Source organism: Manis pentadactyla, chromosome 1 (genome assembly GCF_030020395.1).
Source record: "Manis pentadactyla isolate mManPen7 chromosome 1, mManPen7.hap1, whole genome shotgun sequence".
NCBI classification, from domain to species: domain Eukaryota; kingdom Metazoa; phylum Chordata; class Mammalia; order Pholidota; family Manidae; genus Manis; species Manis pentadactyla.
Window position 1 is genome coordinate 162,696,465 of NC_080019.1, and position 26,198 is coordinate 162,722,662.

The 26,198-nt window shown below is 34.7% G+C and overlaps 1 protein-coding gene across 6 annotated transcripts in view; it reads right to left on the bottom strand.

Moving 5' to 3' along the window:
- The window catches only part of CBLB (Cbl proto-oncogene B), a 221,514-nt gene that overhangs the window by 52,501 nt on the left and 142,815 nt on the right, over window positions 1-26,198 (bottom strand). For all 6 annotated transcript variants that reach the window (XM_036930770.2, XM_036930766.2, XM_057502408.1 and 3 more), the window contains 3 exons: window positions 13,521-13,706; window positions 11,606-11,971; window positions 4,221-4,315 (listed from right to left, as the gene is read on the bottom strand). In XM_036930770.2, coding sequence (XP_036786665.2) covers window positions 4,221-4,315; window positions 11,606-11,971; window positions 13,521-13,706 — 647 coding nt within the window. The remainder of the gene's footprint in view (window positions 1-4,220; window positions 4,316-11,605; window positions 11,972-13,520; window positions 13,707-26,198) is intronic.

Consider the following 26,198-nt stretch of genomic DNA (forward strand, 5'->3'; position numbering starts at 1 on the left):
AAATATCACTTATTTAATTCCATTTGAGTCTACAAAGAAAGGTTAACAGGAACATAAGAAATGTTTGATCATGGTGGAAAATGTGAAGATGCCCTCACTTAATATGAAAATAAAATCTCATTCCAACCCTACAGTTTTTCTGTCACTGGATCAATATGCTCACGGATGTTGGAGAATATGGTAGATTATGTGTCTGTAGGACAAAAAAGAGACACTGTAAGGAATATAATTTAGATTGTGTATTTAAATAGAACTTAATGGCTCACATTTCTGCCCAAGGCTATCTAATTATTTGTTTTGATAAATCAATTTTGTGGCAAATTAAAAGTAACAGATTTGTAAGACCATTGGGATTAGTGTTAATATAATTTCCCATCATAATTTTTAGTCAGAAAAAATTAAAGATTAGTGGAATTAGTGGCATTCCCAGGACCCAGATAATAGCCATTCACCAAATGTCATTTTCCCACAAAAGATGAGAGGGGGATTACAATTGTCTGAATTTAGAAAATATAATACTAAAGTAAAGAGGAGAAAAATAATGCCCACAATATTTATTTTGTATCCTTTCGACACATTATTGCTCTTTCTGTTGAGAGTACTTCAAAACGATATACTTGCAGCCCTCAATTCTTTTCGTCAATGTGTCTGTCATCTGTAGTTGCTAAGGATCCACCACAAAACACTAGAAAACCCATGTTAGTATAATCAAGCTGTTTTGCAGGAGATTTGAACAAAACTTAATTTTTTCTCCATGATCTCACTGATTTAAAAATTAAGTCTGACTTTCAAATACTGAGCCTCATCAGTAGGTCAGAACCAAACGCACAAGCATTTCTACGTAATACGTCAATGAGAAGAATGCCAAAGCAACCACGGTGACCGGACTGAAAAGCAGGGCCCATCCACATGATCCTCTATCTGTCCTGCTAACTGTTATTCACAGTGGACTGCCACCTTTGATACCAGTGCAACTTTCTGTTTACCCAAGGTAAAACATATGAACAAAAATAGTGCATCATCTTGGCAAGTCTTAAAAACATTTTAAGGTATTAGAATGAAAGCTGGTTCAAAAACTAATAGAAGAGCAACAATGTTCATTCACTGGGGTTAAGAAAATAGAGCAGCTCTAAATTACAGCTTTATCTTCCATTTAAATATAAGAAAATATGATAGAAAACTTTAAAATCAATGATGCCAATTTCTTTTAATTGAGCATAAATTGGGTTAATGTAAAACTGAAGTACAGTTATTGTCTACACAAATCCTCAGGTGAACAGTAACATGTATTTTCCTACTCTTTTGACATTAAGCACAGGTAATGAAGCCTTGAAAGTACGATATACAAGATGACAAATTTCCATCAAGCTCATTCCCCTTAAGTCTTTTAAGATTACAGTGTGATATTTGTTTTAACAGCTCTCCTGTGGCTGAGTACTTTTTTTTTCTTCTGTCATTCGTTCCCTAGTTAAAAACAAGGCAAAGCAAAACAAAACAAAAACTTTCCCCTCTACCATGAATTTGCCCATCATTGCAGTCAAATTGGTCTAGCTTTATAATTTTACCCTTACCTACCTATAGACCATTTCGGCCACTATTCAAAGACAAGCACACTCACAGGCACACGGACACCGACGTTACTTCGAAGTGTGGATCTCTCAGACAGCTCTCAGTGTAAAGGGCAGTAGTTGAGGCTGTGTTCACAAATCCACCTTTCTAGTTTATTTGCCCCCAGTAATTTGGTATATAAAGGGAGATTATGATAACAACCAATAATATATACTGTTTCCTAAAATTTTACTACACGAATGTTTCCAATATCAACATTTCAGGGGTAAATGGTATGGTCTTTAAGGTGATATTTTAATATATACTTTTATAAATCTCACAGAATTACATTCATAAGTCTAAGAGTATATAACCAGTCCACTGAACTTGAGTGCTGGGCATACAGAAATGAATTCATCAGCTTTAGATTGTACCTAATGAAATATTTACCTTAATATAATATAAAGTTTAAAACTTACATGGAATGTCCAATTGTCCCCTCAACATTTCTATCTGGACATGTGTGTGTAATAGGCATCCCACAGTTAGTAGATCCTGTCTTAATTGTACCACCTTGCCCCTTTCCCACACCCACTCCCTCTGCAATCTCCTTCACTTTGGTGAGTGGCACTAAGCATTCACCCAGTGCCTTCAGCCAACACCCTGTGTAAGGGTCATCCCTGATGTGCATACCTCACAGACATCCAGTTTACTAACGGGAACTGTTGGATCAAAGGATGCCCAAAGCTGACCTTGTACCTCCATCACTACCACTCCGGTCAAAGCCCTAACCCCCTCTTACCAGTTACTAGGCGGGCGACTGTACTTGCCACTGGTCTCCCTTCTTGCACTTTTGCTGTCTTAAAAACAGTTTTCCACATAGCAGCCAGTGAAACTCTTTAAAAACACAAACCAGCATCATGCTGCAATACTGATCAAAACCTTTCATTGGCTCCTAAAACTAACCAAACTAACCAAAGTTCTTATCACGGCCAAAAAGGCAGCACAATTGACTCTTGAAACACATTGGTTTGAACTGTGTGGGTCTACTTATGTTATTTTTTTTTTCAATAAATACATTGGAAAATTTTTTTGAGATTTGCTTCCAACTTTTATTCTTCACATTTGGCAATTCCAAGAAAAGCTGCCACTGGAGAGAATGGTACTATTAGCTTAGTTTCCCACTGGGCATGCAGAAATGAATTTATCTCTTAGTTTCCCACTGTTCCCTGAATGACATCAAATTTCACCCTCTTGCTTGTTCTCATGCGCTCCCTCTTCCAACTGTGCCCATCCTCACGACTCAGAAAATGTCCAACCTCTCTGTGAAATATCCTTGCCTTACAAAATCTGTTAACAGCCTTTCCTCCAGGCTTATATATAAACTGACCCGTTAGAATCAAACAATTTAGTGCAAAATGATTCTAGTGATCTCAAGTATGTTATTTTTATTTTCTAAAGCAGAGTGTAAATATCTTGGGAAATTTGGCTCTGGGATCTAGATCATCCTTCTTTTGCATTCATAGGCATAGTGGAAATTCAGTGGCCAACAGAGGAAGGAGTGAAGGTACTCTAACACTTTCAGTTACAAATGAGGATCTTACCTGGCAATAAAGTCAATCAACTAAGAATCAGGTATCCTCAGTGTACTCACTAAACAGCAAAGAAAGTATGGTGGCATGAGAAAAATCAGAGAATACAAGAAGAGGTTTTTCCCTCAAAACCTTGGTCTTTTTAATGTGGCAAGGCAGTTTACAATTGGAAAACAGTGGGGCAGAATACTCAATCAAATGTGTAGAAAATAAACTCTAGGAAGAGGAATGAGCATCAGTCTTACTACTACCATTGTAACTGAATAAGTCACAGACATTTTCATAAGGAAATGAAGCCTGAGACATGGACCTTTAGAGTAAAGATTCTTAAAAGGTGGTGCATAGAAGGTAACAGTATGAAAAACAAAGCCAGAAAAAATTCAAGGCAAGATTAGAAGGCAAGGATTAGGTATTACTGAACAATATTTTAGTTGGGTAAAATTCTGTGGATCTTAATGTTGGCAGAAGAGCACAGAATAACTTAGAAGAAAAAAAAATGCTAGGTTTTGAGTAGGAAAGTGATCTGGGGAAAGCAGAATTTAAATTAATTCAGCTGTGTAAATAAAATATATTGGAGGAAAGGCAGGCGGTCTGATTTAATAGAGCAGGAAAATGAGAATCAGACTTGCTTTTATTCTGGCTTGACATGGGTAGATATATCACTTAACTATCTAATGTGCCTCTGTGTCCCCGTTTTTCAAGTGACACTCTGGTTAACTCATTTTTCAAGCTTCAAAATCCATTGGTACTACTGAGATTCTCTGATCAGGTAATAAGACTCTTATAAGAGAGATCAATTGGAAGGGAAAGCTCATTGTGCTACTCTATCCCCTTCTTGGACATGTGAAGACTTGTTTTCTCCCCCTGTGTAATCTTGGAGCTTAGGTAAGTATCATAGATGCTGGGGTTATCAGCAAAGAATCGGGAGAGCTCCTGATGTCTGGGACTAGTTTATACCTCTGGTGGACCATTGTTATTGACGTATTTATCACCTTGTACTTTCTGTACTGAGAACCTCAAAACTATTGTTTACCCTACCTTTATGCATGGACTAATAATCTACAAATTCAATGAACTCACTTGATGCTAGGGAGAAGGGTGGAAGCTGGAGGAGGAGGAGAAAGCCGGGGAGGAACATCATATTCTTCGTTTCCCAGGTGACCATTGGAAAAGACCTGAAAGGAGATCAAAGGGTTAGATCAGCTTAACTTCTAGAGACGTTAAAACAGTAGCAGCTCATAGGAAATCTGCAGTTTTGGAAAGAATATATAATTTCAGTTTATTTAAACAAGTGAAATATCACATAATTTCCTTAGGAGGCAGTAGCACAATAATGATTACTCACTACCATCCAAAGTAGTAGCAAGTTCCATGAAACAAATATAACATGACTCTTTAACACATTCAGAGGGAATATATGTCATAATTTCTATAAATGAAATATAGATACCTAGATGCACAGGTAGTAAAAGCCCCCAAATATGATAAGGTTTTGTTGAAAAGTTAGCATTCTCTGTAGGATTCAGTAAAGAAAAAAGCAGTACTTGTACAATTCTTTCCAAATAAAAGAGCTCTAAATTACATTTTTATGGCATTAACAGAACATTTTTAATCTTCTCGATTGAACGGTACATGAGCACAACCAGAAATGCCTGTGTTCTTTCAAGGCTGAAGCTTCAGCACTACTGGTAACTAGAGACCTGTCCTGGCTTTCAAAGTGCAGGCGATTCTCAACAAAATTTTCAACGGGTGAACAACAGCAACCAATATTGTTACGTTGTGCGTAAAGTACGACAGAGAGCCAGAGTTTAACTACTCAGAATTCAGGAATTCTAATTTCTGGGTTGCTCAACTACACTACAGAACTGTCTGAACAACTGCTCTTCACTAATCCAATAATTTGAAATTAAAGCAACTTAAAAGAAAAAAAAACATTGCAAAGAGAACACAGATTAAACATATTAAAAAAAAACCTTTAAGTAATCATTAGAGTGTTCATGGAGCTCTTTCCAAAACTCTTAACTGTCTCGTATTTAAAAGGCAGGCTGATGTTCGGGTACACAGGCTATAATGTGATTTGAGTTACCTGGGACAACTCAAATCACATTACAGCCTGTGTTAAGTGACCTACCAGTTTCTTTCCCCATTTCTAAAATGCTGTTAACATTTTCCAATGCAGTATTGACAAGGCCATATCCTTCTCTAACAACTTAAATTAAGAAGAGGAACATATTGAAATAATCCATTTGAAATATATCAATGTTTGCATTTCAAAGCTACACATCTTAATTTGATAGCACTCACATTTTACTCTAAAACTAGGTCTTGTGCCATAGTTTCCATTTCTCCTTTTCATGTCTCCCCTCATTAGATTCAACATACTACAGTTACACTCTGAAAAAATATATCTTTAACGTTATTTCATTCTGAATTCCACGTTCCCACCTGTACCCATTTCATTAGGCTTAAAATCACTTCAGCTGCCACCACCTGAGGGCGTGCAGTAAATTACAACTTTCTGACTACACATATTTTATGTCCTCTGGAAATCTGAAGTGCCTATTTGCAAACAGGAGAAAACAACCGTTCCTCAAAATGGGCAGATCAGCAGTATTAACTGAAGCAGTTCACACGGAAATCTCACGGACTCAGGCTTTCCTTAACTTCTCAAGTAAGGAAACACCTTTTTCCTCTCTCTCCTCATTTCACTGTCCCAAACCTATGCAATTCCACTGGAAAAGCAATCAGCTTAAATAATCTGATTCTATTACTCCTCTGCCAAGAAAATGTTAAAGCTCCATTCCTGTCTACCAAACTAAAGGTAACTGTGTAGAAGTAGCACTCCGTAACTGGTTTCACTCTACACTGCCATCCCTTTACCTACCTTGCCTGCTCAGTCTCTACAACCTCTCCAGCCAAACCGGACTTCCTCCACTTGGCATGTTTGCCCATCTCCATGCTATTCCTTCCCGTCCTGTCTGCAAAACATCAGTCTCGTCATGTCTACAGACAGTGGGCTTGCTTGACATTTGCTTTCTTTCTTCTTTTACCCTGCACAGAATTTTTTTCTTCTTGAGGACCCCACATAATATTTTGTGGGTGCTTCTGTTCCTCAGTTAATCATATACCTGTCTCTTCCTCACTACAGTGTACTTTATTCATTTTGTAGTCCCCCACAAGACTGTAGTCTTAACATCCTAAGTACTCGTACAGCCTGAAAGAGGTTGAAGGAATGAGAATACATTAGGCAAAGTTTAGACTTGTGGAAGAAGTATAATCTGAGTTTCTGAGTTGCTACACAATTTATTATAAATTCTAGGTTATCCTAGATGAGTATTTTTCTACATGCCTCAAGCCAGCATTTAATCCTTCCTAATTCTGAAATTTGAAATGCTTTCTTATGATTCAGATATTGTCTAAAAATGAGGGTTAAAGCATCAGGAAACAGAGATACAGAGAAAACATGTACTTTTGGATTAATCTTAGCACAATTAAGAAAAACCTATTTATTTGTATAAAACCCCAAACATAGCCCCTTTTCCCCATCCCATACATGTAAACCCACAAATACACTACCCCAAGAATATTGCTTTAATTTGTCCTTCAACACCACCAGATGGAACATGAAACCAGCACACACAGAGGCCGCATCTTCTGGGTCAGCCCATAAGATTCACAGATAAGTTTAAGGTCATTCATGTAAACATGTGCCTCTCCACCAAAAGAGCAAAAGCCACAATCTCAAAAAGGGGAATCATTTGATGTATTTATCTACCAGTAAATACATCAAATATCTTCAACATGTTATACTGTACACAGGGTCATTTTAGAATAATGTCACTTTAAGTAACTTAAGTCAGAGATAGTTTTTATCACATAAGAAACAGCAGTATGCTTAATCTTTTAAGAGGAACAAATACAGTTGGACACAATATCAGTATCTAGATATAAGCAGATAAATTTCAAGTTTCAATGATAAAAGGTTTTAAAACATTTTAGCACAAATGTTTTGACCTTATATAATTAAAAAAGACAAACCAACAATAAATACCTAGCTAATGTAATATTATTAAAAAACAGGTTTATATGTGGCCGGAATCTGAGGACTTCAGAGAATGGAAACAGTGCCATAGGAAAGAAACCCCTTACTCATGAAACAAGATAAATAAATCTAGTAACTCTTAGCTTGCAGATTCATGTTCAAACTAAAGTATTACCTTGCTAATTTGATTATGTCAGGTGGAAGGGAGAAGAGAAAAGGGAATAAATGAAAGTCATAGAAAATTCTTACCTCTCATTTTAACTATGAATTAGAGAGCTCTTTTCCTCAGAGCTCTCTACAAGTAGCAAATGGAGTAATTAGAATTTAATTTATTCTTGCTTCCCTTACCATTTATCTAGTGAAGATGCAAATGAAAAGAGCAAATGGTTCAAAGGGATGATGGGCACTGGCACACTGACAGAGGACACAACAGACAGGGGTGAGTTGTCACTCCATTTACAGGGTGTTTAGCTTTAAGTATTCCTCTTATAGTAGTCCATATGGACATTTAATTTTAATTTAAATTTTTAGTGTTTATCCAAGTTTTATGTTTAAAATAGGGAGATAATATTTAATGTGAAGCATTCCCTCTAATGAAAACAAGTCTAAATGATAGTTGTTCCTATTCCACACAAAAATGTACAGACATAACTCATTTAATTGTGCTTTGCACATACTGCACATAAATTGAAAGTTGATGGCAACCCGGTTGCCTAGCAAGTCTATTGGCACCATTTTTCCAACAGCATTTGCTCACTTGGTGTGTCTGTCACATTTTGGTAATCCTCCCAATATTTCAAATTTTTTCCTTCTTGTATTTGTTATGGTGGTCTGTGATCAGTGAGTACAATGCACTGAAAGCTCAGATGATGGTTAGCATTTTTTAGCAATGAAGTATTTTTTAATTAAGGTATGTATATTACTTTTATAGACAATGTCATTGCACACTTAATAGAAAATAGTAAGTGCAAAAATATTTTCATATGTACTGGGAAATCACAAAATTTACTTGACTCACTTCATTGCAGTATTCGCTTCATTGTGATAGTCGCCTCATTGAGATACTCACTTCCTTGCAGTGGTCATAATCTCTCGGAGGTATGCCTGTATTTGCTTACATTTGGAGAGACTGATGGGTTATGTGAAGATAATACATCAGCCCCCAAATATCTAAATCCCCATACCCTTTATTCCCATGATAAAATTGGAAAAAACTGTACACTAGGTATGGAGAGTGAGGATACACTGTAACATTTACAATGTTCATTAAAAAAAGAAACCTTTTCTAAATCAAAATCATCTTCCCTTCCTCTTCATCCCCTCTCCTTTGTCATACCCTCTTTATTGTATGTGATCTACCTAGCGAAAACTACTACTCTTTTAAAGAGAAAAAAAAATCCTATTTTAAACAAGAAAACTACATTCTACTGAAGGCCAGCTGGAAAAATACATAAAAAATGGTACTCCTCACATGTCATGGATGTCCTCTTCCTACAAGCCCTTTCCACTCTATCCTCGCCCACCCTTGCCCCAGCACACACAGACTCTTTTCATCTCTATTAGCCTAAGTTTTGTAATTACTCACCAAACAAGATATCGAGTGCTTACTTAGTATTCATTAGGAACTACGCTGAATAAAAGGAGGAAGGGCAGAAAGAGAAGATGTTTTTGGTTTTAAATTTTAGAAAAAGACTATTAATGTCAACTGTTACAACTCATTTGGACACTCCATGTCTAGCTCTTACTTTTGGTTTTATTCCAGAACTGAGGAGTATGGGGATTTACATATTTAGAGGGTAACTATTCTCCTAGCTGCTAGGTACTGTTACTATTCCATTTTATATAAAGTAAGAAAAGTGAATGGAGTTGGGAACAAAGATGTAGTAAGTTGCTCACATCCACAAAGCCAGTAAATTCTAAATCAGAAAGTAAAATTCAGGTCTGATTCCGAGCCTGCTTAATCTGTGTTGGTAAGATTTTCAGTTCTGGTAAAATGCAGCTAAGAGGTTAGTCTTATAATTTTTAATTCTGCCTAAAGGAGTTGAACAGTTACTCTTCTAAGATAATATTTTGTTCAATTTGAAAGGGGAGAGAACATTGGAATTCGAGCTATCCTGAATATGAGGAGAGTCTTGCACATTGGAAGTGCTTATAAATGTGTAATTAACCAATTTGACTGAGGAGGAACTACAAAGATGTGCCATGAGAAACAAACTTCAATCCAGGATCACAGAAACCAAGAACTACAAGATCCTAGATAGATACAGCCTTGTGTTACTAACCAAAGCGAGCCTCTGAAGTCTCTCAACAGTAAAATGAGAAGAGGAATTAGTTTTTTTCTACTTAAGTTGTGATTTACCCTTGGTCTATCTACTAAAAGGAAACCATTTTTCTTTCATAAAGATAATAACAGGAGAAAAAGAAGAGACATCTGTTTAATAGCATTTAATATATTAACTATAAATCCTTCTGCCTTAGAAATCAAACTAGATTGAAATTAGAAATATTAGATGTCTAATTAAAATGGTGAATTTAATTGGAACATGAAATTAATTTTGAGAATATAAACACTGCATTATTAATACACACAATTCATGAGCTTAGACCTTAAAAACAGAATTAAACAAGATTAAAACCCAGCTTTCAGCAAAAGATAAATTTGCAATTCACTCAGTGTTCTCTGGTAATATGTATCAATGACCAAGACATGAAAGTTCACATTGAAAATATTTAAAGGAATCTTCGTAACAGAAGTCACTATTAGTATTTCATAATTGCAGTTAATATAATAAAAAGTGAAATTTCACACCTATAACCTGAGAAATTGTAACCTTAGTTAAAAATCAATAACATTCCATACAAAAATAAAAAGCCAGCATTCCAGGGCTTCGAAGGGCAGGTTTATATTAGTGTTAAAACTCTAACATATTACATAAAAGAACCGTGAAGTAACAGGTCTTCAATGAGTTGGCTAAGATAATTATTACATTTTGGGTATTTCTGAAGTCCACTCAGGAAATAAACTATAATATGTTGCCAAGATATGACCAGTCAATTCATGTCAGAGCTCCTTCCAACACTTTCCTTAAGACAGGTGTGATCTTGTGTGAATGAAAAGTAATAGAGGTTAGAGGAAAAAAATCACTGGAAAGAAAAAAAAAGCAGGTCCCTCCAATTAAGATTCTAGGTTTTGGAAACACACTTTTGAGGATGATAAACTCTCCACTTTCAGAGAACATAATAAAAATGCTTTTATAAGTGCTTTCACTTCCATTTTCATATTTAGATGGCCTTGTTTGAAACCCTCACAGATTTTTGTATTCACAACAGATCAGAGGCTGAAGGTACCAAGGACACTCCCTGGCAGGACTCATGGAAAACCACCACCACCAGTCCCCTTGGTCTCGAATGCCACACTAGACATTTTGATTCTTTTTATCTTGGTTACCCTAGAATATCACTGAGGTTAAATATTATCATACAAAGTTTTCATCATCACTCTACCTTCACACATGGGTGTGCACATGTGCATGTCACACTTCACAGTTCATTATTTCCTGACCATACGATTAACTCACCAACAGCAAAACATTATTTTGAAGGAATAGGTTACTCCCATCAAATAACAATTTAAGATCAGCAGAGTTGGAACCACTTTTATATTACAGTCCTCAAAAAGGCAAAGCCTCCTTCAGCTGAGAGAAAATGGCAACACTCTTTACCTCAGAGCCAAAATAATCATGGAAACAAATACCAGAAAATATTACAGTACAACTCAGCCAAGGGCCTACGAGGAATTCTAAACTCAATAATTTCTGCTGCTGCCTCTTTGGTTCCCTGTAGATTCAAATCCTTCCCTGGATACATAAATGATAGTAGTGATAACCTTTAAATTTAAACTCAACACGTGTGACAGTTCTCAGGTTTATGGAGAAAGACTTTTTTTAAGAGTGAACTGGACTTGGTGTTTTATGTATGTGAGAAGTTCATTTTACCTGTCTAATGTATATTGGTCCTAGGCAACAATGATTCGTGACTTAATTTATGATATAATTATCCAACTTTTTTTCAAATTAGAACCAGGAGAGTTAAAAAAAAAAACAACAGTTCTGATTCTCCCACCAACATGTTAATGGGGAAAAGAAATTGGGCAGATGACATAAGGGAAAGCGAAATAAATCTCTGGCAAATTGTCTAGTCTCTTCATACTAAAATTAAATCATGACTTAGAACCTTCTTCCTGACATCTTTTAAGTTCAAGTTTTAATGAGCTTCTGATTATTTATAACTGGGAGATAATTAAAGATCTGCAAGGAAGAAGCACGCTAGGAGAAAAAAAGAAAACACTGCCCAACCTTTTATACCAAGTCCTGTCAGGAGAGTTTAAGCAGATTGGTTAGCTTCTGCTTTGCATGTTTCTTACCTTTGCTCCTTCTAAAGGCAACTCATGGCGTCTGTGTTTCCGCATAAGCACTGGGTCAGAGCCCATTCTACTGTGCCGTCCATTTACATTTGAACCGGCTGTGATCCCGGGCTTTGGAGAGCCATCCGCTAGGAGTCGGCATCCCGCGGACTGATTAGTGCCGAACACCTCCCGAGGGCACCAGGCTTCGAGAGGCGTCGGCTGGTCTCTGGCGGGCACGCTCTCCGCAGCATGAAAGTGCCGACTCAGTCTATTGTCTGGAGGGATCGGGGGAGGTCTCTCAGGTGGAGGCGGAGGGGGATCTCTTAAGGGAGGAGGTGGTGCCGGGAGTGGTTTATCTTGTTTTCTCACCATGCAAGGAGAGGACTAAAGAGGCACAAGAGGGGGGAAAAAAAGTTGTACCATGCACGGAAGTGATTTCCAGACAATATATTGTTGCTTTTGTTTTCTAAGGCATATGGAACTTTATATTAGATTCCTATGCCATCCTTTAATAAGTTTCTTTTTATCACCAATTAATGACATTTAAAAAATTTAATGAAAACTTATATGAGTGTCAGAATGTCTTTGTAGAAAATGAGTACCTAAACGCAAATATTAGGAGTATAAAGACTACATAGGAAAAAGCAGAATATCAAAATCATATAATTTTGGCTGACATTAAAATAATATCAGGTCATTAATTTATTTGCACATTTCTTTGACTTAGGTAAGAGAGAAGAAATCATCAAAGGTGTAGCTGTTTTACTTTTTTAAAGAGCAACTTGATTTGTGACATCTCTGGGAATGAAAGTGTTGGTTTGGTATTTTTGTGTCTGCCACTGCAATACGGAGCAACTAATAAGGGGGGCAGCTCCGCTCTGGGTATTTATCAGTTTTTACCAGAACACTGAAAAATCACCAATAACAAAGCAGCATTATTCATAGATGTTACTTGAATTTTATGGACCGTTAGAATGAAAAAAAATCAGTCTGAATCTTATGTGGAAATATGAAGGTATATGCTCCTGATCTGAATCTATATGGCTTTCATAGCTTTTATTTTTATTTACATGGTTCATGTGATGATGATGTACTTTCAGTTTTAGAAAACATTTCAGAAAAAAGAAATTTGCATGTTTATATAATTCTGACTAAGAAACATTCTAAAAAGTCTTACTGTGATCTTAAACCCAAGTTAACTGCAATGTAGAAAAATCAAATACTAGTTAAATATTGTGCTCCAACTAATTTTAGACTATAAAACATATTACCAAATGGAATTAACTTTTTTAATCTTGTATTTAATACAGCAAAATATGCCTTTATCAATTTGCAAAGAAATCTGCAAAGAACTAAAATAAACTGGGGGCTTAGATTTACATTGTTAGAATTATGTCTTTACTATTATACAGTAATGTTCTCTAAACTCTGCAAATACTGTTATTCTTTGTAATTAATTCCTTCAGGTATAAAAGTACTGAACAAATAATTCCTTCTTCTGAGTCACCTTGAAATATGGGTGATAATTTATCACCCCTTAAGCCCTTATGCAAATCTACTCCCATCACATTTTTCCTGTCATGACACTATGAAAATGAGTGTAAAATATCATTTGATAAGAGCATGCAATTTATTTTAATACATATGATGACCTTTTAAATCTATTTTACAGAATAACTACACTTACTCTGCTATTTATTTTAGCAAATCAGGTGGCTGTTACAGATGTATGCTCTCTCTGAATAATTATGTAATTTTTACAGTAATAAAGCAAGGAATATGGTAGTGTACTCACCATAAAAATATGAGAAACATATCAAAGGTCTTCATAAATAATTAAGAGCATATGATATATAAGCAACGGGATTTAAAAGAGCTTGAACAAAATAATTATCATGTAAAATTATCTGTGTTTCTAATAAAATTGATTTACCTTTGGCGAACCAGTTGGGCTGCCACAGGGAGACCGAACTATGCCTTTCTGAATGAGATCCAGGCGAGGTGGCACTGGTGGCAGGCTTAGATGTGGGATCTGGAGAGGGTCTGGGTGTGGCTTTCTTCTCTGTGCAAGGGGAGAGGATCCTGGCGATGTGACTGGTGAATTCTGCCTGTCAGTGCACTAGAACAGAAAAAGAGAAAGATGCTGTTTGTCTGATGTGTTAAGTGTGTGCCTTTCAGTTCTTAAGGAAGACATTTGGCGTTGAGGTGTCCGCCACTGGATATCTGTTATAAACTAAACTCAGTTTACTCTGATTAAAAGATGGAAAGAGTTTGCATTGTCCCTTAATTAAGGACACTGGTGTCCTTCAAGTATTAAGTAAAAAAGTAAACAGATAAAGTTTCTCCTATATATTGCAGAAAGGGCCTATAGGAAAAGCATAGTTCAAAAACAATTAAATACAGACATTCTTCTAGAAATCTGTCTGAACTTTATGGGGAAATCAGAAACACACACACGGTGATGCACAATGCTCTTGGGTTATCTACACTATAGAATTTTTCTAAGTCATTGATTTACAGTACATTCTAGAACTTATCAGAAATCATTTTGTTCCATAGGAAATAGGAATTCAGTGCATAATTTGCTTTTCCTACATACCAATTAAATCAGGCAGGGTTAAAAAAAATGTGTATTTAAAATAAACAGACTTAAGGCCCAATAACTTTTTTTCCAAGTCTTCACATGGACAATAAATTTTCTTTAAAAACAATTAAATCTAGGAAAGTCTATACTTTTGCAAAATAATGGATATATTTCTATACTACTACAGGTTTTCCATCTCACCTGGTAGATAAAATGGTACCAAAAAGCCAGAAACAAGTACTCTGATTTGAACAAAGTAACCCTTTCTATTTTGGAAGTTTTTTTTTTAATGTGACATAACCTGATTGCTATTTGGTATAAAAGTCTTACTAATTAATCAAATAGCCTCACTAGAATAAACAATATTCTCTTTTGAAATATAAGGCAGTTTACCTTTTCAAGGCTAAATTACTGGCTCTTTGGAGATCTAGCTTAGTTTTTATATCTACTACATTAATCTACAATGCTTTGATATTCATGTGTTTTCTAATGCTAGTATTTATAGAGAGTTTAAAGCCTGTTGTTAAGCCATTTTCTTCCTAACATACTCATCTTTATAAGAAGAGTCAATCTCAACAATTGACAATTTCATTCAAACTCCAACAACAGTGAGAATGATTGAGCCTTTCTGTCTTTACCTAACTAAGATGTGCTAATAGATCTGTATTCACATCAACACTTAGTTACACTGTGTAGGGCCTTTTTTCTAATTAACTAAAGTTGGGGTTTATCTGGTGATTTTCTCAAGATTAGATGGGGTGATTGTGTTTCTGGAAAGAAATAGCATGGAGATAAAGTAACATTTCAACATCACATCTAGGGTCCACACTACCAATATAATTCATCATGTCTGTTGTTGACCTTGATTACCCAGCTGAGGTCTTGACTGTCAAGGTTTCTTGACTGTAGTTACTTTTTTCTCCCCCATTCCCCATAGTACTCTTTGTAAGGAAGTCACTATCTGTAGACCACACCACACTTATGCAATGGGGAGTTATGCTGCCCCTTGTAGAGGCTTTTTAAAAATAAATTATGTCAATTGAGTTGAAGTACCCCAACATGTGTTCTAATAAAGTAAAATTGTTATTTTAGCTGCTAATTTCAAACATCATATTTTTTCTTCATAATTTCCTATGTTAACTATACTTTATAACAATGAATAATATCTAAATAAAAAATTCAATATTTAAAAAAATGACATCCTGATTTAAATATTAAGCCCTAAACCAATGCCAACTTCAAAATAAGATATCAATTGTAATTTCTAGTATTATTTTAATTCTTAAGTATGTTGATGTATACAATTTTTAGGGAAATTTCTATTTTTGATTACACATAAAAATAACTTTATAATGAAAAATAAATAAATTAGAGTGGCTAAACAGAAGCTTCTAGATCATACCTCAGATATGCTTGAATATTTTTACATCTTCACTAAACTGTCAATTCTGTGTCTCTTTCCATGGGTGCCAAGTAACTTAAAATACATCAATAAATTTAGACATGATTTTACATCACATTTTAAAAAATCTTTTCTTAATTTCATGATCCTTTTTTATATCTATCTTGTGATAAGGCAAAAAAAAATCAATTGTTACAAAGTTAGAAATGAAAATGTAGAAACTTATAGTCATAATCTGATTTTAATGTAGCCAGTGATTCTTAATAATAACAATTCTACCTAAAAAGTCATGGATGGAGTCTTACATGGTTATGAATGTGAACTTTGTGAAGTAAAACCAATCCAAATGTGTCCATGGACAGAACAGAATTCCTGATGTAAATGATGTGCATCACAATGTCATAGCATTTCAGATCAGATGTCACAGGACATCTGATTCTCCATAATTCCCATTAGGATAAAATACATTCTCTGAGAGCTAGTAAAACTGTTACTTGATAGAAGTGCTTTGTTGATCTGATTATCTTTTACAAAAAAGACTCAAGAAGCAAAGCTATCTACACTGTTCCTATCCCAAGAAGAGACAGAGTGTGTGTGCAAATAAAATATGAGTAATGGAATTTAAAAGAACCTGGCCAATCAATAATTATCATATAAAATTATCTGTGTTTCTAACAAAATTTATTTATTTGGTGAACCAGTTCAGCTGCCACAGGGAGATCTTTCTGAATTAGAGCCGGGTAAGGAGGCAGAGGTGTATATATACAGGTGTGTGCATAGATAGATACAGGGAGAGAGAGAGAGAGCATACACACACACACACAGAATACATATCATTTGTTTAGTTACTTGCAAAGAAATTTTTCAGCATTATGCGCACACAGTGCAAAGATGCTGAACTAGACCTATGCTCATCCAAGCACTTTCCTTTCACAGCTGTTTTCCTGCTTCTCTCATTACCTGAAGCAGAATTCTGACAGAGCCAACAGCCCACATCACCATTAGAACTTGATTTCCACTTAAATTACTAATATTTTGGCAGTTACCAAATTTCTAGTTTGCTTAAATAATGGGATGGATTTTATTTGAAATGGGTGAAATGTTAGATATTGAGAGTATCCTGAAAATCCTCAGGGCACGCCAACCAATGTGTGTGGTACAGCAATAACCTTGAACTTCTAGATATTTCCATACAAGCACCCTTTCTACAGCTTTGTGAATGTAATTGGAAGCAGACCTTGCTTCTTAGCACAATTCATATTGTGTTTTCAAGGTGATTATATATTGTTCCCCTGAAAAATGAATTCATTTTAGGGCATTATAGTATCATTATAAGTTGGCTTAGCTGGAAGAATTTTATGGAGGATATATCAGTATGTGAAGGAACAAAAACTATTTCATCTCCATTGATTATGTGGACTAAATTCACTATAACTTACTCATTTTACTGAGTTCTAAATTATAGCAAAATTCCCATGTAAGAGTAGATAATTAACAGTGCCCTTTAGATAACAATACATTATTCTTTGCTGAACCTCTTGCTATCTCTATGAACAATTCTGCAATTAGAGTACTGAAACTTTGCGTTAACTTTTATTGCTGGTAAAATTTAATTCCAGCTATGAACATTTGTAAACATTTTTAGTAGATGGTTTTAGTAGATGGTCACATAAAAGGTCACCATTTCTCTTTCCTTTCTGTGTGAAAGTCTGAGGAGACAAGATGACTAACACAACACCTCAGACCCCAGCTAATAATCAAATTCTTAGATGAGACATTAAAATGTATATCAAAACTTATCAGTCTAAATAGGAAGTTTCCATTTTTTCCCTTCTGAAAATAAAGCAAAATAGATTGATTTAATATAGATCTAAATTATTTTTCCTTTAACTATACCTGACTCTATATTTGAATATTTAATGGCTTTTTAAAGGACTCATTCCTAGAGTATCAAACTTTTCCCCTGTGTAGGCAGTCATCAGGTACAGCAAATACCTCTAAAGCCTTAGATGTGATAAAGGGGTGTGGCCAGTTATCTTTGTATTGTTTTATATTACTTTTAATGTATTATTTGTATTATTTCACTATCAGACATTTCCCTCAGCCCTTCTCCCTGCCTTCCTCCACAGATCTAACCCTCATTCCAAGATCACTCAGGCCATTTATCCTTCTCTACTTCTTACAGGCAATAAAGAGAGTAACGGCAACACAACCACCATCAAGCAGCTTGGCACCAATCCTCTGGCTCAGGTTTAATTTATGACTATAAACTGTGTTAGCTTAATTACCTCTTACTGATTTATCCAGTGTTCCTCATAGTCACTACCAAATCCATTCTGCATAAAAATGCACATTTAATACACATATATAAAACATCTTGAGTAGAAGAGTAGTAAAGTACTTGTTTAAATACTGAACAATAACAGGTAAGCTTAGTTGATAGGGACACTTGATTGGAATGTGTGAATTCCATGTGTGGCTAGCTGTCAAACTAAAGTTCTAATGCCAACTAACCATAATGACCAAGGATTTTGATAAAATAGCCATATAATCAAGTGTGTAATCTAACCTCATATATACGTATGTCCTATATGTAATATTTATTTCAGCTAGACCTTTTAAATGCCATGTAGTCCTACACCAGTCATCATCTACCAACACTGTTATCTGTGGATGATAGAATAAGGTTAACCCATTTCATGGCGACTTTATGGGTTAATAAAATTAAATGAAATTAGGTGAAATATGATAAAATAAAAGCTGCTGCAAAACATTTAATTTTTATTTGGATGACAGAGTTAGGAATATCGACTATTTTGACACAGAAGTGACAATACAATCTATATACCTCCAAAGATCCAGTCAAAGCTTGCACATCTTCACTATCAAAAGATAGCTGTATTAAAGACATCTTCATACAAAATGTTCCTACCCATCTTATTTCTTATTTTGCCCTAGACAATTCTTCTATCAGGCCCAAACAAAACCAAATATTTAAACAAATAATAAAAGTCTCACAATTCATTCAAAAGTCAAGTAGAAATGCTGTTATTAATATTGTCATTAACATAAAAATCTAGAATTGAATTTAACACAAATTTTTATTTTTTCATCTTGATATAAGAGTGTCTTATGTCAATATAGAAATAACAAGTAACAAGAAACAAGAGGAAAAGCAGCTTAGGAGTAAGAGTAGGTTTGTGAGTTTAAGGGGTATGTATGTTTACCATAACAAATGAGTTTTACTGATTTTGGTACTCCTTTCCTTGGTATCTTTTTCAACTGTGTTTTCATTTCACTTTTTTCCTCCTCATTATAAAGAACATAATTTCACTGCATACAACATTGGCATTACAGGAAAACATCAAGACGTTTTGAAAACATCTAAACACAGCCATTGGTGATACTTCTTAATCACATACACAATTTTTAATCTAGTCTATCTCAGTTAACACTTTAACAAAATAATTCTAGTTGCCATTAAATATTCTTCATAAATATAATCTTAAAGAATAAATTATATGTGTATACCAATATTTACATAATAACTGTCCCATTGCTATGAACACAGGCTGATCTCAGGTTTTCTCTCTTATAAAGTAGTAACATAAAGATATATTTGACTATATACATTTTAATTTTTAAGGGCAGAATCAGAATTTTTTGAGCTTAGGATAATAGATTAATAGATAGGTCAAAATTTATAAATATTTTAAAGATATTTTTGGTATCCAGATAGTAAGTAAACCCAATTTATTCTTCTACCAGTCATGTGAGATGGTTACGACTACACAAGCCTTGAAAGCATACAGTATTTTTAGTTTTGAAGTTTTGTTTATTTTTATACTTGGTTGGCATTTCAATGGTACATGTTGATGGTTAAATCTGAACTTAAACAAATATTACAAAAAATGCAATATTTGCTTGCATGTGTATTTCTTTGGGTTACTGGCTTTTTATGTTCTTTTATTTGGCCCTCGTTGACTGGAATGAGCTCTTTATACGTTAGGACAGTGACCAGCATGCTATCTATATGTTACAATTGTTGTAAATACCTTTTCACAGTTTAATTTATTCTCTAATTATCTTATGGTAGAGATTTTATCTCCCACTCTTCTGGTTTTAATCTAATAAATAAATAAATTCTAATTAGTATAATAAAAGAGCATTTTAATCAAGTATTCTTAACAGGATCATTTGCTTTCTGCCACTGCCTTAAATGAATTCCTTGCTTTGTAACTCCTTCATCTTTCATCTGTTCAGTCTATTAAGTTAGGATAAAGAAATGAAAAGCTATGGAAAAATTAACTAGTAAAGTACAGGAAGCAGGATGTGGACACAGAATTAACTGAATAAAACTTATTGTACAATATAAACAATCATTTATATAGAAATAACTGCAAGAATTAGGAAGGATGGAACCATCTTTTCAAGTTAGAGGACACCTAATTTGTATAATTACATTCCCTTGTCTTGATTTTAGGTAATTCTCACTCTTCTAGTATTACACTTGCTTTCAGAACCTTAAAAATATATCTATCTTTTTTTGTTTCAGCTCCTTTCAAAATACAAAAGCTGGGTGCCTTAATTCCTGCCTGTATTATCATTACCAGTATATTTGTCTAAGTAACAATTTCTCTTGAGTTCCATAATACTGGTAGCTGATGATTATGTCATTAACAAATTGGAATCCTGGTGCTCTAGAAATTTAAAGACTACATTTGATTCTTTTACGTCTACCTACTCACTGATTTCCCAGCTCTTTGCTTCCTGAAAGGAATAAATGCTATTCTTTATTTCTCTGATAAAACTTACAGAATTCTTTGGCACTTACAATAGGATGCTAATGACTACCATAACGAAGAGAAATCCAAACCTACAATTTTAACAATAAACCCTGAGAGAAGAGGCCCAAGAGGTAAAGTAGTCAAAAGCCCATCTCAGCACACTCAGCAATTATAAGTAATAGCCAGGAACTCTTTCTATTTTAGTCACTCTTCATTTTATTGACACCTTTTAAAGAGTGATTTTATAAAAGCTTTAATAAGATTATTATGGAAATGGCAAAGTATTTGCTAAGAAACTTCAAACCGAGGCATGGTATTATTAAAAACAGGACAAGAGAAAACCTCCCCAATTACTACGAAGATGAAAATTTTGACAGTCCTAGAGATAGTCAATTTTATAATATTTCTAACAAGATTTTTGCTTAATGAATAATATCTGAACAAGATACATACATGTATTATAAGGATGATGAGAAGGCTTCTTAGAGTGTCAACATTTTTCTCTAAATGCATGAAAATGAATGACACTGATAAAACTTTTTTGACTAAAACATACTCTTCTAAGTATGTTTTCCTTGCTACCAAGTATACACTTGATTCTTCTTTTCTCATATTAATTTGTGAATGTAACAAAATATAAAGTCTTTAAAATAATAGCCTATACAAATGATTATTCAGAAGATATCCATTAAGAAACATTTATACACACATATCCATATGTAATTTATAGCATAAGTGACTTATGTTATCTTTTTTGGAGTATCTGTACCATTGTTCCCTTTTAGATAATAAACAAAAGTTTATATCAGGAATGTTGTATAAAAGCAATTTATCTAGTAGCCTCAATCTGTAAGAATTTAGGGAGAAACTTAATAGTGAAAAGTAAGCCTTCCTAACTTGATCTACAGATTTAATACAATCTAAATCAAAATCCCATCAAGTTATTTTGTGGATATTGCCAAAGTGATTTTAAAGTTTGCATGGAGAAGAAAGACCCAGAATAACCAAAGTGATACTGAAGAACAACAAAGTTGGAAGATGGACAGTATCTGACTTCAAGACCTACTAGAAAGCTACACCATGTGATGCTAGCAGAAGGAGAGCCAATACATCAGTGGAACATAATAGAGAGCCCAGAAATAGGTCCACATAAAAAAAGTCAAGTGATGTTTCACAAAGGAACAAAGGTAAAGGTAATACAATAGAAAAAACAGTCTTTTCAGAAAATGGTGCTTAAACAACTGGACACCCACATGCAAAAAAGAGAATCTAGACACAGACCTTACACCCATGGATCACAAACATAAATATAAAATGCAAAACTATAAAACTCCAAGAAGATGACACAGGACAAATACAGATGATCTTGGGTTTGGTGATCACTTTTTAGATATAATACCAAAGATGTGATCCATGAAATAAATAATCAATAAGCTGGACATCATTAAAAGTATAAATTTCTGATCTGTGAAAGAAGCTATCAAGAGAGTAAAAGGACAAAACACAGATGAGAAGAAACATTTGTAAGGACACATCTGATAAAGTATGGTTACCCAAAATATACAAAGAATTCTTAAAACTCAACAGTAAGGAAACAAACAAATTGGATTTAAAAATGCACTAAAGACCTTAACAGGCACCTCTCCAAAACATACAGATGGCAAATAAGCATATGGAAAAGATGCTGCACATCACAGCTCATGAGAAAAATGTAAATTAAAACTATGAGATACCACTACACACCTATCAAAATGGCTAAAATCCAGATCACTGACAACACCAAATGCTGATGAGAATGCAGAAAAATGGGAAGTCTTACTCATTGCTGGTGGGAATGTAAAATGGTAGAGCCATTTTGGAAACATGTATTTGGCAAAAGAATAGCCAAACACATTAGTGGAATATAATAGAGAGCCCAGAAATAGGTCTGCATAAAAAGAGTCAAGTGATCTTTGGTAAAGGAACATAAGGTAAAGGTAATACAATGGAGAAAGACAGTCTTTCAAAAAATGGTGCTGAAACAACTGGACAGCTATATGCATAGCTGGATAGTTGGAAAACAGTTTGGTGGTTTCTTAGAAAACTAAACATACTATTATCATACAATACAGAAATCACACTCCTTGATATTTACCCAAAGGAGTTAAAAACTTATGTCCACAGAAAAACCTAAAGAGATATAACTGCTTATATCTGCTTATTTATACTGTTTTATTCTTAATTGCCAAAACTTGGGAGCAAAAAAACGATGTGTCCTTTAGTAGATGAATGGACAAATAAATAAACTGTGGTACATATAAACACTGGAGTATCATTCAGTACTAAAAATAATGAGCCATGTTAAACCACACACAGACATGGAGGAATCTTAAATGCATATAACTAAGTGAAAGAAGTCAATTTGAGAAGGCTATATACTGTATAATTCTACCATATGAGTTCTAGAAAAGGCAAAACTAGGGAGACAGTAAAAAGAGCAATGTTTGTGGGGGTTGGAGGCTGGGGGGGATTGAGTAAGCAAAGTACACAGGAATGAAATTATTCTTTGTAATATTATAATGGCAGATACAAGCCACTACACATTTGTCCAAACCCACAGAATGTACACCACCAATAATGAACCTTAATGTAAACTATGGACTTTGGATGACAATGATGTGTCAATGTAGATTCGATCAATTGTAATAAATATGCTGATCTAGTGGGGGATGTTGATAATATGGGAGGCTACATATCCAGGGGGCAAGGAGGTACATGAGAAATCTCTGTACATGTCCCTCATTTTTGCTGTGAACCTAAACTGCTTAAAACATCTTAATACAGAAACAGAATAAAATTTTAACCAAAAAAAGAAAGAGAATAAAATTCCTCCAAGTGGGGGGGAATTCTGTTGCATTTCTCTTGTAGGGATGAAATGTGGGCACCTTGATAACTTACTAAGAATATTAATATTTGATTTGTGTGTACAATGATGTTCACTATTGTAAATTCCTATTATTATTTATGTTCCACTAATAATTTTTGTCAATTTTTAGATACTACAAATTAGAAGCAATGTGGAACAAGAAAAGGTTTAGAAACCTAGACTTGAAGAAATGTTGACTGGAGTATGAGCTGACTTCTCTTCAAAGTTTGACAGGGAGGTGGTCAAAAAAATTGCACTTAAAAGAAGTACAAGTGGGAGAACCCCAAGGACACTGATTCATTAAACTGTTAAACACTGTTAACTACACAGAGCTACGCTGCTTCTCCTTGAAGCATCTTTCATGTGGAGGACGTAATCTCCTGGCTTGCAATCAGCCTCCATAACCCTGAAATTTCTTTGAAGTTTCATATTTTGAACACTTACATGAATTTTGCATCGTGATCCAAATATATATGTGATTTTAAATTAAATTTATAGTTCCCTTCTCTCCATGAAACCTCCTAACTCCTTTAGCAAAATGTAAGCTTCAAGAAGTTTGTCATGCTGATTGTAGTGGTTTCTTATGTTAGTTGGTTCACTCAGCTGCATAACCAATTTTGAAAGTCAGGGAGGGTGACATATAATTCAGAAACATTCCCACAAAAATGGCCAAGAAACAAGAATATTTTGGGGATTAAAGGAATAAACTTCAGTCACTGAAAAATGTGAAACTCCCGTTGCTCACAAAATACCAGGTACAGCTGGTTTGAACAAGAATTGATTACTATTTAGTTACTGTTGTTCTTCACTGTACTTCAGAGACTAATCAGTAAAATTTAGTTATGTAGAAAATGAGACTGCTGTAAACTCCTCTTAATTATTTAGTCCTTAAAATACTATTTTAGCTGTCATGTTAACAAGTTTGTATTTTCTATGAATTTTAAACATAAAAGATGGTTTTTATAATAAATTATTTTAGTATGTCCATGCAATGAAATCATAACTATGTAGTTACTAATATGGTAAAGTAATTCATCCAACTGCTTGCCAAACCAATACACATTGGTTTCTAATTCTTCCTCAAGAATGATAGGTAAGAAAGAGAAAAACTTCCAGATATCTCAAAAATACTGATATTTAGTTTTCAGAACTACAGTAATATTTCAGGAATCTTAACACTATATATAATGTTAATAACAACTAAGGTTTAACATTTATTATGTGTCAGCACTGTTCCAATGGCTTTACATATATTAACACATTTAATCTCAATCCTAAACGGTGGGGCTTCACAAACACGGTCACAGGGGCACAGGGGGTTGTGTGCAAGGCACACAGATATGCAGCAGCCTGACTAGAATCTGATCCCAGGATGCCAACTCCAGGGACCACAGCTCTCTTCAGAATAGTACAGTTAAGACCAGTGTCACCACTGATTATTCTCCTTGGCCTACTGTGTGTCAAGCACTATGCAAGTCTCTGAGAATGAAGAGAAGAGCTAGGTAAACCCTCTGCCCTCTAGGAGCTCATAATGTACTACAGGAAGGTCATCCCAAACCAAGTACAAGACTTTCAAGTGCTTGCTTCTCCTAAACTATTACATATTCAAACCATTTTTGAAGAATACGTAACTATGTCTTTAAGGTCCCTCTAACATCATATAGCACTTGGGCAAGGAAGTTTTTCCCATTGTTGATCACAGACTAGAAAGAAAATGCCAGTATTTTGCATGCAGAGTTTTAAAGAAAATCAGTAAACAGAATGCAATTAAGTGGTAAACAACAAACCGGTGCCTTTGGATAGCTTACTGTCACCCATGACTAGACCTGTATCGCACAGCAGGAGAGGTCACTACTGGCATATCGTCAGGGTAAGTCCTCTTGGGTGGGACTGCCCTATGCACTGTAGAATGTTCATGCCAGCACTTTCCTCCACCCCTCATCATGAAAACCAAAATGTCCCTGCATACTTCTGAATACCCTTGGCAGGTAGAACTGTCCATACTTAAGGACCGTGTTCTACGTGCTGAATGTCTATTACTACTTTTGTACTTTTTGTGTGCGTGATTTTTGTCCTCACTGCTTCAGCATGGACTCAAGCCATGGAGTTTGGAATCTAAGTCACATGAAACAAGGCAACACTCTTAAAATGCTGCAAAAACACTGATCTGTACACACAAACTCTTTCCTCAGGACCAGGAATACTATGGATCCTTTCTTCAGATATTATCATTAGGAAAAGCAAGAATTAGATGATATATTAAGTGTTTAATAACAATATGTATTTTAACTAATGATGGCAACACTAGAATGTATAAAAAGAGATAAAAGAAGAATTCCCTTAACCTCTGGTCACAGCTATTTTTGTTCTTAAATAACCATTCATTAAAATTTTAAACCCTGTTTTAAGAAAATGTTTAATACCAAAGGAATTAATCTCAGGTCATACATTAGGCCAGTCTGTGAACATTTTTATTTTGTATGCAAATATTTGTTCATGATTTTACATATTTGATGAATAATATATTCTATCAACATAACTGCTAAGAAGCTGTGTCAAAAAGGAGATTTCACAAAATGAAACAAAATTCTGTCTAGCAATAGACACTTCCTTAGCTCTGATCTGATGAAGTCAGAGCAAAGGATATGTATGATCTTACCAATCATACCCTGGACTTCCTCTGAGGGTTCACTCAGATCCTATTATCCTGTAACTACAGACAGCTTGAGAAGTTAGGCAGTGGTATAATTTCAAGCAAAATCTAAATCATCTTCTAATTGAAAATCATAAAATAGCCTATGTATCTAGGAAGACAAACAGTACACTGCATTATAGATTTATAGGCTCTTTCTACTTCTGAAAGATAAGCATTACTAAATATACCTATAAGAGAAAAAATAGAAATTCATTCTATACATTCACTATGCTACTTT